Source organism: Dasypus novemcinctus, chromosome X, assembly GCF_030445035.2.
Source record: "Dasypus novemcinctus isolate mDasNov1 chromosome X, mDasNov1.1.hap2, whole genome shotgun sequence".
Lineage (NCBI taxonomy): Eukaryota > Metazoa > Chordata > Mammalia > Cingulata > Dasypodidae > Dasypus > Dasypus novemcinctus.
This window is the reverse complement of record NC_080704.1, coordinates 58,940,416-58,953,225: the sequence shown is the minus strand read 5'-3', so window position 1 is coordinate 58,953,225 and position 12,810 is coordinate 58,940,416. Positions and strand designations below refer to the sequence as shown.

The 12,810-nt window shown below is 41.9% G+C and overlaps 1 protein-coding gene across 2 annotated transcripts; it reads right to left on the bottom strand.

The window, feature by feature from the left end:
• Positions 1 to 6,660: 6,660 nt before the first annotated feature.
• On the bottom strand, positions 6,661 to 12,174 carry LOC131277204 (synaptonemal complex central element protein 1-like). 2 transcript variants are annotated; one of them, XM_058291461.1, is made up of 7 exons: positions 12,119 to 12,174; positions 10,122 to 10,181; positions 8,830 to 8,877; positions 8,274 to 8,328; positions 7,968 to 8,057; positions 7,276 to 7,360; positions 6,661 to 6,951 (listed from the first exon to the last, which is right to left on the bottom strand). In XM_058291461.1, exons 1-7 carry the CDS (start codon positions 12,138 to 12,140, stop codon positions 6,859 to 6,861), a joined length of 453 nt encoding a protein of 150 aa, XP_058147444.1. In that variant the 5' UTR covers positions 12,141 to 12,174; the 3' UTR covers positions 6,661 to 6,858. The 2 variants fall into 2 exon arrangements, with proteins under 2 accessions (XP_058147444.1, XP_058147443.1); XM_058291460.2 differs by lacking the exon at positions 12,119 to 12,174 and having other exon boundaries at positions 10,122 to 10,332.
• Positions 12,175 to 12,810: the final 636 nt, after the last annotated feature.

Genomic DNA, 12,810 nt, shown 5'->3' with positions numbered 1-12,810 from the left:
ATGTTACATTCCAAAAATTTGAGGACCCATATACACCCCACCCTCCTCATCTTACTCCTCCCATAACAACAACCTCCTCCATCATCATGGGACATTCATTGCACTTTGGTGAATACATCTCTGAGCACTGCTGCACCACATGGTCAATGGTCCACATTATAGTTTACACTCTTACCCAGTCCACCCAGTGGGCGATGGCAGGACATACAATGTGCTGTAACTGTCCCTGCAGTACCACACAAGAAAACTCCAAGTTATGAAAATGCCCCCACATCACATATCCTCTTCCCACACCCTCCCCTCAGCAGCTACTGTGGCCACTTTCTCCACATCAATGCTACATTAACTTCCATTACTAATCACAATAGTTTCAGAAGAGAATATCAGTAAGTCCACTCTAATCCATACTCTATTCCTCCATTCTGTGGGCCCTGGGATATTTATGTCCACTCCATCTCTATATCGAGAGGGTAATTAGATTCCACTTGGATGATGGATGCAATTCTCCTGCTTTCAGTTGTAGGCACTCTTGGCTCCCTGGTGTGGTGGTTGACCTTCTTCACCTCCATGTTAGCTGTCTGGGGTAAGTCCAATAAACCAGGGGGTAGGAGTTGCAAGTCTGTTGAGGCTCAGGGCCTGGTTATCACATGGTCAGTCCAGAGAGTCAGGTCCCCTGAGTATACACTAAACCCCAGAACCAAACACAGGTCCAGTAAAAGTAACAGGAGAAGCTTGTGAACAAAGATCACATCTGAGTCCAACTCCATCAAACTCAGGAACACAAACTCCAAAGTGGGGCCAACTGACATGGCACTGAACTCCATCTGCCATGATCATAGAACCTGTGGGTTTCTGTAGCCCTCAGAAGAATCAATACCTGGGGTTGTATCTACTTTATCTGTCTCTGGGACTCTGCTGAGGTGTGCATAAGAGTGACCCCTCTAATGACCTCCGAGCTCTCTTTTGGAGACTCATAGCCATATGAACTCATTTGTCCTTTCCATTTCCCCCTTTTATTCAAAGTCAAAAAGCATTTTTAGCTCCTGATATTATGATATTACATGTAGGCTGAGATATTCTGCTGGTTTGAGTTGACCCTTTTATTCAAGGTCTTTTTCCAGTTACATCAGCAGCTGGTACTTGGTAGCAATCCCTCGGTGCCAGAGAGGCTCATCCCTGGGAGTCACGTCCCACACTGGGGGGAAGGAAATGCATTTAAATGCTCAATTTGGTTTTGAGACTGGCCACATTTGAGCAACATGGAGGCTCTCAGGAGGTAACTCTTAGGCATTGTGCAGCTCTAGGCTGAGTTCTTATTTCAGGCGCACAGGCTCACAAGCATAGTCTTTAGTATCAAGGGCTCATTGTTGGACCATCCTTCTTCATTGGTCTTAGCCATTGCAATTGGGGGATTGTTGCTGTACCATTAGGGAATGGTACCATTAGAGATCCCTGGCTAGGAACTCAGCACTCCCTCAGTTGTCATTTTTCACTGTAGCAACTATGAAAATATCCATTTTTATGTAGCCCATATATATGCCCTGTAGATCTCACTCCCAACCATGTGCTCCCTATCAATAACAGCCCACACCAGTGTTCCTCCCCTGCCATTGCTGTACCTCTCTGTGGTCTGAAACTTCTTCAAAAATGAAGCCCAATATATTGCCAGGTTCCATTAATAGTAAAATGAAACATAGTGAAGGTTTTATAGATTAGATATACAATACATACTAATTTAGAAAAATTAAAGTAAAAATAATTGGGATATCAAAAAATTAAAAAAATTAAAAATCTTTGTTTTCGATGTTTTTCCTTCCATCACTGCAATAAGTGTTGCCCTGAATGCACATTGACAGGGCAACATCTTCCATCTCTTCATCAGTGTCATCCTTTCATTTTCTTTTCTTTTTTCTAATTATTAAGCTTATATTCACAAAAGTTTTAGATCACAGTAATTCATATATATGATATACAGTACTCCCACATATCCAACATCAGACACTTTGTCCCTTCCCAAGCAATAATCTTTTTACATGTTCAAACTATATTTACTGCAACTGATGTACAGATATTGAAACAATAGCTTTCAAACAAGGTTACACTTGGGTTTACATTATGTTTTATATTTTAGACTATACAATTTTCTAAATTTTAATTTATCTTATGTTTTACATTTTTATTTACATTTTAGCTTATACATTTTTCATCGTCGTAATAGGTGTTGCCCTGTATGTACAGTGGAAAGGCAAGTTCTTTCATTTCTTCCTCAGTGTCTACATCCTTTCTTTCTTATTTATGAAGAAATTTTGGTTTCAGCACAGAGCTTCTGAATTCTCACATAGTCCTTTCAGGGCTGTTACAACTTTGTTGAGTTCCTAGATTTTCAAGTGTTCTCCTTTGTTGGAAGGACAGTGATTGTGTCATTAGGAATGACATCTACATCTCAACAATGGAAATATTAGGGTATCTCCAAGGTGAATGGAATAAGATCTACCTTTGGAGTACAACAGTTATGGGTGTGATTCCAAGTTCCACCTATATTTTACTTCCTTACTTACCTAGATCACATCACCAATTTTTTTCGTCTGTAGAAGGATAATTGTAATACCTATCTCTCAGATCTTTTGGAAATAACAAATGTAAACAGTCTGGCACACAGCTTATATTTAATATCGGTCAGCATTGAAATGATCTGTTTTATGTGATTCTTCTATACTGTGAGCTCCTCGAGGCACAGGCTGTGAGAATTATCTCTGTGTCCTCCAAACCCCTAGCCTAACATTTAAAGTAATGTCAGAGAATGCTTGTGGTACACAGCTGACCAGATCTCAGTTTTTTTATCTGGAAAACAAAAGAGCATTCTAATTCTGCTGTCCTCAAGTTCTTTGGAACTGCACATGCCCCAATTGTTAATATAGATCTCTGTTTTACACAAAGTCAAATTTTCCTGCGTTGCAATTCTTGCCATGATGATTTTCATTTGTGCTGAAGAGCTACTTAGGATTAGGGTTTGACTGCACTCTTTCTAGTCCTCAAATCCAGGTACAGCAATATGTGGAGGCCTAATGATTTTGTCTCTAACTGAGTATCTTTCTTAGGAGCAGAGAAATATATCCAAGAAGAATTGCCTAGCACTGGTCCTCAGGCCTAATCCTCAATCAGTCACAAACGGAAAATGTTGCAAAAGAGGTGTGAGTTATGTGTGTGTATGTGTGCCTGTGCGCACACACACATATGCCCAACTAACAAGTGGCTGATTCATAGGTCCAGCATGATGGTACAGAGCAAAAATGGCCCCATAGTGAACCCAGAGATTTCACCAAATAGGGGAAAGCTCACATGAAATTTATATATATCTGCCTAAGAGCATTAGGAGAAGAAAGTCCATCACATCTGTCTAGTACTTATTAATGCCTTGCAAATTGGATCTGAAATACTCATAATCCCATGGAAAAGTCTTTTTCTATCTTGAGCAGTGCTAAGATGAGCGTTGATATGTTTATTTCCAGACTGACCAAATATTTGCCTTTTGACTGATCTTCTCCTGTAGCTATAACATTTCAGTAGTTTTATTCTTAAATTTTAAAAAGTCTGTTCAAATGTCTTACTGGGTTTTGTAGCTCAAACATAGAGGACAAAATTTTTTGTCTCAGTTCATATTTTCTGGAGTATCAATGGTGCTCCTCATCATGAACTGTCAGTGGAAACCTTTTACAAACTGGGGAATTTTCTTAGGCTTCCACCTGTGTACATACTCATATAAGGAGCTCTTTCCCATGAGGGTAATGCTGGCCTTAAATCAAAAGTATAAGGACTGAATAAATTAATGACCACTTGTCGCACAAATTTCAAAATGGATGGAGATTCTACTGTAATCTTGAGTTATGTAGAAAATGACAGATTTGAGATAGGATTACCAGTGGCTTAGAGATAGCTAATGTTTACTGAACACTTACCATGAGACAAACCCTTTCCTCAATGCTTTACTTACATTAACATTTAATCATAAAAACAAGGCTTACTGCAATAGGTTAGTACATGGGGGAAATAAAATTAATGAAATCTATGGACTGTAGTTAAAAGCAATATCTTAATACATTTTCAACTGTAACAAAGTTACTACTTTAATGCTAATGTTAGTAATTGAGGGTATCAGGGGTATGGGGTTTTTCTTTTGGGGATAATTAATATGTTCTGAAATTGCATTGATGAATGCACAATTCTGTGATTATAAAAGAGCCACTTATTGCATGTACACTCTGGATGTGTTGTAGGGTGTGTGAATATGTTTCAATACAATTGTTTAATATAAAAATAAGGAGGAAGCAGATTTGGCTCAATGGATAGAGCATCTGCCTACCACATGGGAGGTCCAAGGTTCAAACCCAAGGCCTCCTGACCCGAGTGACAAGCTGGCCCATGTGCAGTGCTGATGCATGCAAAGAGTGCTGTGCCACACAAGGGTGTCCCCCGTGTAGGGGAGCCCCATGCACAAGGAGTGAGCCCCATAAGGAGAGCTGCCCAGCGCAAAAAAAGTGCAGCCTGCCCAGGAGTGGTGCTGCACACACAGAGAGCTGATGCAGCAAGATGACGCAACAAAAAGAAACACAGATTCCGGGTGCCGCTGACAAGAATACAAGAGGACACAGAATAACACACAGCGGATGGACACAGAGAACAGACAAGTGGGGTAGGGGTGGGGCAGGGGAGAGAAATATATAAAAAATAAAAATAAATCTTAAAAAAATAAGGCTCATTAGTTTAGGGATAGGTGTTATCCAATTTTACTAATGAAGATACTGATAAGAGGGGTTCAGTGACATGTTGATAGTCACTCAGCACAAAAGTAGTGGAAGCAGGATTTGTATCCAGGCAGTTTTCCTCCAGGGCCCAGCCTCATAACTACTGTGGCTTACTGCTTCCACTCCAATGGCTAGGACAGGAGAGAAGCTAGATTCTTTTGTTATTTGGGGGCAGTCAGTACGATCTAGTGTAAAGGGCATGAATAATCTACCTTCTGATTTTCTCTGATGTTGAGTGAGAGAAAAATTCATGCACATCACATGGCATTTATGGAGAAGCTCAATCAATAATAACTGAGGTCTATAAAAGAGATAAGAGAAGAAAACAACTCTTCTTGTATTATTTAAGGATGGAAACAACACAACCACAAGAAAATGGACTGTCAGACTGTTTTGCAACTGTCTTTCAGACATCTCAGACAAATCTACCTGTATGGATGGGGTTTCCCCTGAAAAGGAAAAACAGTCCCCTGCTAAACATCATAGATGAAAGTGGGTCAGGAGGTCTGAAATAAGGACTCTATATATAGAGTTCCTCTTTAAGACTGAGATGACAGAAAAGTTTTCCCCCTCTTGAACTGTTGGTAACTTTGGCCATGATTCCAAGGTGGAAAGGCTCATAGAAAATTCTGGCGGTGCTGAACTTTTCCTGGTCATTTGGAAGCAGACTCAGAGCCAGGAAGGAAACTGGCAAGTTGATAGAACCCAGAATGGATCTGAGACCTACTGATGGCTGTAAATGCTGCTGTTGTAGTACTCTTTCCTATTATAATCAATGAACCATCAATAAAATCTCATTATATTTAATTACATTTCTAAGCCTCGTTTCTATTGTGTTGTGGGAACTTAGTGACTAAGTCCCAAGCCTGGAATAAAAAAGTAGAGGCAAGGGAGCAGTAACCTCTCCTAACGTGGGAAAGTGTGGGCTATGGTGTGGACCATTGGCCATGGGGTGCAGTGATGCCCAGAGATGTACTTGCCAGATGAAATGGATGTGTCATGATGATGGGGAAGAGTGTTACTGTAGGGGGAGTGGTGGGGTGGAGGCGGTGGGGTGAATGGGGACCTCATATTTTTGAATATGTTTTAAAAAAATGAATACATAAAATAAAATTAAAAAACAAATAAAACCTCTCCTAAAAGGCCTGAGTGCTGATGGCTGATGTGCTCACCAGCAGAGTAACAAAGTACTCTGAGGAGGAACAGTATCTTAAGTGTCAGTCACGGCAGAGGGAACAGTGGCCTGCACAGAAAGAAGGACTCGAGGGGAATTTTCCACATTACATTTAAAACAGCATCAGAGCCACCTCTAGGAAATTTGTTTCCACTAACAAAATTACAGAAAGGACTCCTCACCTCTCTCATCAGGAAGATGGCTTTGGTTTTCTCCATTTTGTCATTTTAACATGAAAAGAATGATCACTGCAGAAAACCATTGTACAGAGTTTAAAAACTCCTTAATCTTTTAGTTTTGTTTTCCCTCTTTTAATTCCAAACCCTTATGGTAGATCATCAAAAAGGAAATTAGGAATTTAAATAAAGAGCATGTCTGAGTTTTCAAGATAACAAGAGTTGATGTTACGCAGGGTTTTAGTGAAGGTTGCAGGATTTGGAGGCAAATATTTCTAAGGTCAAAGTATGACTGAGTGGTCTGGTGGCCATTACTAAACATCTGGTACTCTTAGTTTCTTCATCTATAGACGTAACTGATAATGGCACCTACATGAACATATTTAACTAGTGTAGATGTGGTGAAACAGTCATTCTCATAAAATGAAGGTAATAATGTGAAGCGATTCAATCTTTGTGGAAGTCACGGTGTGTGTCAAAGAATAAATAAACAGAACCGTAGAATAAGTAATGTCCCAACAATTTATTATCAAGGAAATAAATGGACATGTGTACAAACATGCAAGTAAAAGATTGTTCACTAGTGCATTGTCATAAACAGTAAAAGAATGTCCTAAAATTTCATTGCGTTTCAGCTTACAGGTCACTAACTTCCTCTAGGATGCATTCCCTGACCACATTTTATAAAGGTTATTTTCCTGCCCTCCTAGGAAGACATATGGCCTGCCCTGGGACTGGCTGATTTGGTCTCCTGTGGTCCTAATGGAAGCTCCTGGGTGCTCTGTGAAAGACATCGTGCCTAGAAGTTGAGAAGGTTGTGGGGCACAGACGTTAGGCTTTAGGGTATAGGGATATCCTGGAATCCCAGGTACATCCCCTCACCATCAAATCCTTGATTTTCCCGTCCCAGTGGCTCTCCACCTCAGCACTGTGCATCAGCAGTGTCCTGAAAGACTGCTCAGAAAGGCTGCCATGGCCTCCTGTGCCCCTGTGTGGCAGCCCCATGCTTGCTCCCCGCCCACCTCATAAGACTCCATATATCCCAGGGGCACAGGGCACTACCCTCTACATTTTATTTCTTATATCTATCTTTGTTCCCATTTTCCTTCCCTGGACTCCCTACCTCTTCTTTGCTGGTCCCTTCTTCGGGGGCAATATGAATTTCTGAGAAGAAGTGCATGTCCATGTTCCCCATCTCTGCCATCAGCCTGGACATAAGATGAGATCGAGGCAGAGGAGAGAGATTAAGGTGAGAGAATGAAGAGAAATAGATAATAGGGAAAGAACAGAGAGGTGGGAGGAAGATCAGTGAGCAGAAGAGGGTATAGAATGGGGGAGGGGTGGAAGATGGGCAACAGAGGAGGAGGAAGAAAAAGAAAAATGAAAAGGAAGAATAAAAGGAAAGGAGGGACTGAAGGACAGAGCAGAGTCAAGAGGAGGAGGAGAAAGGGGGAAAGGAGCACAGAGAAGGGATTCAGGGTAAAGAGGGAAAATGATTAGGAGGTGGAGGTGAAGGATAACCAGAAGACGGAGGAAGGGGAAGAGGAGAGGGAGGTGGCATTATAGAGGAGGACTGGAAAAGGAGAGGGAAGGAGTTAAAGGAACTTGGAGGAGGTATGGGGAGAAGGGTAAGGGAGGAAGAAAGGAGGAGAAAGGAGAACAGAAAGGGAGGAAGAGAAGATGAAGGTGGGGGGATTTGTACATCTGAGCACCCAGTTGATGAACCTGGGGTCAGTATGTTCAGATAGGGTTTGGGTCCAACTTCTTCTCTGCTTTCCCCACAGGCAATGTCAAATGAGGGTGTTCCTTGCCTACCTCTGACGCTTGCACTGTAGTTGCTGGTGTTGCTCGGAGGCTGCCTCCAGGAACTCCGTAGCCTTCTTGTACTCCTCCTCAAACAGCTCCCTAGAGGGACAGTCAAAGGAGTTGAAGGGTCATCAGACCGTCCTCCAACTCCTCCCTTCAGCTATTCTCCATTAGTCTATGGAAGAAGAGACCTTCGCTGAGTGCAGAGTGGCCCTCTCCACAGAACATCTTGCTCAGTTGAGGCAGGAAGTCCTCCAGCTTCACCTCAATTAGTTCCTCTGTGGATATAAGCAATGCGGGGCAGGGACCTCTTACCTCTGAGCCTCACTTTCCTTTCCCTCGCATTGTAGCAGGAAGATCTTCAGTGTCTCTGGGGGAAGAGGAACCAAAGAGGCCCTGTGAGAGCTCGTAAAAAGAATGAAAGTTGGACAAATAATGAGGTAGAAGATGTCAAATAAATTTAAAGTAATTCTGATTCCCTGCCTCAATGCCCTGCTTCCAAATCCCCTATCACAAAGATTGGGCCCTTAAAGAATAAACCTGTATCCTACTAATACTGTTAGCCTTAGCACACAGCAAGGGGCCTGGTACAATTGTCATACATTTGTGTGAACTGAACAGAATCCTCAGGTGCCAGAGTGCTCTCTGTATACCTATTGGTGTTTCTTCGCTCAGCAGGCATAGAGCAGAAACTCCCTAAGTATCTGTCATAAGTGGTGGCACGGACTGTGATACACTGACCAGCGAAGCAACAGGTTTACCCCACATGAATGTTTCAACAGAATCCATCTACTATGGGGAAAGTGGACTTTTATAACAAAGCTAGGGCAGAAACAAACACACACAGAGTGACAGAGCAGCTACTAAATACCTTGCTTTTTCCTCAAGACTTCCTCCAGGCGCAACTGTTCTCCATTCACTGGAAAAAATAATGACACTACCAAATTTCAGGCACCACACTATGACCTGTCCCTGACAACTCCAAATTCAGGGAAGGATCTCGCCAAAGGTCACACAAAAGGTCTTGTACAGATCCAGGAGAGCCTGAGTGTCTTCCTATAACCCCATCTCCTTCACCTAATGAAGATCTCTACGAGACCAGTCCTCTCCTCTATGTGTGCCCATATTCCCAATAAGAGGTACAGGGCCATGCCATTTGCAAATGGTGGTGTGAATATGACACAGAATGAACACTATTTTAGACAAACGTTACATCTGGTGGGAATATATGACCACAAAAATGTAACTGTATCAAGTCAGATGGGGATAAGTGATGTAAAGGGGAAAATACTAAGGGAAGAGGAATAGAGAGTGACCAGGTATGAGTGAGGTATTATTTTTAGATGGGAAGACATGGTAAGACCCCTCTGAGGAGGTGAAGTTTGAACTGAGAGCTGAATTACTAAAGACAATAAGATGGCATGTAGAATATCAAGGGTAAAGATCACTGTAGGCAAAAGGAACAGACAGTGAAAAGTCCATGAGGAGGGAGTGTGCCCCAGATTTTTTTCTCTGAGGTACCAGGGCTAGGGATTGCGGGAAGCTGGCACTCAGCCACTGAACCAGATTGGCTCCCTTAAGTTGGTTTTTTCATTTGTTTACTTATTGTTTGTTTTTTAATTTGTTTTTAGGAGGCATCAGGTACTGAACCCAGGACTTCCCATGCAGGAAGCAGGTGCTCAACTGCTTGAGCCACCTCTGTTCCCATCCAGGAGTGTTTTGTTGCCATTGGGGTAGGCAAGAGGTAGAAGTTAAGGCCAAAATGGTGGCAGTACACCCCACTGGGCTTTGGGAATAACACTGAGAAATCTGGGTATCTGGAAACTAGAGTTTAGGTAGGGCAGTGGAATTTAGGGTTTTGAGATATTCTGGGACTACACTGTATTCTTCTCATACCACTTACATGAATCTAATTCCTTCTGTTTGGCCTCCCAGAGGGCATGGGCCTCTCTCACCTCTTCACTGGCTTTCTGTTTCACTGGGCCAGAGATGAGAAAGACCAACATTGAGCAAGCAAATTCCTCAACTCTCCATTCTCTCTTAAAGTGTAGCATTTCAAACTACTCAACAAGCATCTCTGGATTACAGAGATAAAGAAACAGAAGTTTCCAAAGCCCACATTCTTTGTGATATAAGCCAGAAGATTGAGGCCCCTGAGCTCACATTGTTTAAACTCCTTAATCCGTTTAACCAGGTCCTCAATCCGCGGATCCAGGCTTTCTGCTGCAGAGGAAAAGGAAGATTGAACTGGAGAAGGCCAGCAGTCCAAAGCAGGTAGAGATGGGGTGGGTGCTGGCATGGTGATTACACTGCTTTCATTCACATGCATTTATTGCGTGTCTGCTGTGTCTCAGAAGTTGTGCAGGACACTCACGTGCTTCTGTTTTGGGTGGCAGAAAAAGACATTGAACAGAAAAACAGATCACAACTTGACATCATGTTGGGATGTGGCAACTGTGTTGTGAAAAAAAAATAATGCAAGATTTGGAGAGACAGATGGCAAAGGGGTGGAAGATGCTTCTCCAAGTACAGGAAGGACTTTCTAGGCCCTAAGTAAGGGAGAAGAGTAAACCCTACAGCTCACAAAATGGGGATAACATGAGAACCTTTCCAGAGAGAGGGAACAGCAAATGCAAACACCCAGAGCTGGGGACATAGGAAGTATTTATTTCAGGGAACAGGGAGGATACGCAGGGAGCAAGTGGACAGTGGCAGGATGTGAGGTCGAGTGAAGGAAAATGGAAGATCCCACAGGGTCTTGTGAATCAAGATGTGTGAGTCTGTATTTTATTCTCTGTGTTGTGAGAAGCCAATGGAGATCTCCTTGCAGTTGTACCTTGTTAAGACCCCTGGTAGCTGAAGGTGAGGGAACAGGATTAGTCTTTGACTTAGGGATAGTCCACATTTGACAAAAAGCAAAAAAATCTTCCCCTTGCATTTTAGGGGGCAGCTTGAGTGCCCTTCAGGAAAGGGGAGCAAAACTGTCCCTTGGGGAAATTTTTGCTACATTTTTTTCTAATTTAGCTGCCTCACAAGTTTCCCGGTTTAGATAATCTGAACCAAAAAGAGTTTCTCCTTTTTCTTTCCTCTTTCGTTCCAGGATCAACAGTGCAAAGCTGGAGGACTAGGCTGGAGAGAAAAACAACTCTCCTTTCTTAGGGAAAGGTTCACGAGAACTTCTAGGTCTCAAGTGCCCAGTTCTTTCTATTTGTCAGGAGTCTACCTGTGGGCATATTCCCTACATACTCTATTTCTGGGATTGGAGGGAAAAGCATAGAAATATAGGAATAAAACCTCTTCCTCACCTAAAGAAACTAACCAAGGCTTTAATGTGCTTATCTCAGCTCATCCCTTAGGCTGGGCTCTCAATTCTCCCCAGGGCAAGAATTGAGTGTCTTCATCTCTGCATCTATCCAGGGCCAATTCTAAAGAACTTACAAAAAGTCCGCAGAGTTTATAAGCACAGGTTTTGGGTTTTGGAAGCAACTGAAAGGGTTTTATGACCTTTGGGCCAGGGAGCACTCTGAGGTGGTAATAATAACTTTGAACGTTACCAACTCCCAGGGCATTTTGTTTTCCTTAGAAGGTTATACTCATTCTATGGTTCCTGTCCTGTGGTCTCTACCTCATTTTTGTCCAGGCAACAGACCTTAAGTGACAATTTTGGAAGGAGAGCCAAAGTTCCTATTTATCTGGTTTCAACTGACTGACCACAGAATTTTGAACTGAGAATGGGCTTGGCAGGACCTCTTTGCCCCAACCCTTGTGAACTACAAGTGCAGATCATCTCTATAGTACAGCACAACAACAAAAGGAAAGATACGGAGTCTTCTACATCATTTTCTGTCACTTGTGTATATAAATAGGGGGAAGTATATAAGTAAAACATCTCTGAGAGATATATACATTATTTAATGTTTCCTGCCTATAGGGAAGCCCAATGGGACACAAAAGTTTGGGAAAATCATTTACCTTCTATCCTCTGACTTCTTGAATTCTGAACCATGATGTGGTATTGGTGATTAAAACAATTATACTTTAAAATAAGAAGCACGATGGGATAATTTCCTGAGATTTGAATTGTGGTGACTGGATGTGAACCCATGTCTTGCCTGTCCTCAAACCCCAGACCCAGCCTCAGACACAAAAAGACACATGACCTTGCTGCAGGTTTTCTTCCATCTCCAGAAACTCTTTTATCTTATTTGCACTGGATTGCCCTGTGGAAACAAAACCAGAGTATAATTACAGGAACCACTGAGAGTGAGAGGGAACTGAAGAAAAGACCAGGCCCATCTGGCAGTGGAGAGAAAGGCTCCCCAGCAGACTTGGTCTTTTAAAAAAAAAGCTCAAGCTTCCTGATATTTCATATCCAAATAATTTGGAATGTATCTCTAAAACATAAATGTATTTTCTTAGAAATACACAGCTACATTATAATGGTCAAACATAAATATTCCTTAATATTCTTCCAAATCTAGACCACATTAAAATGTTTATAGTCCCAAACACGCCTCTTTTTAAGGTTGGTGGGTATAACCATTTCTCAGTGTAGCAGTGGCCAAAGAACAGGCAGTGTCCTCCGCTTCTGATTTTACTCTTCACTACATTTCTAGGGCCAGCCACTAGATATGACTTGGTGTATTCTCAATGTTTGCTTAGGATGGTGTCATCATTAATAATTGATATCTGCTTAAGCATTAAAAAAGACATAATACAACAAGAAACAAGTCAATGCTTGTTGAAGCTAAATAATATATACAGAAGCTTATATTATTATCTCTACTTCTCTTTGAAAATATTTTAAGAAATTCTATAAGGACATATTTTTTCAAGGGTGGAATCCATTTAC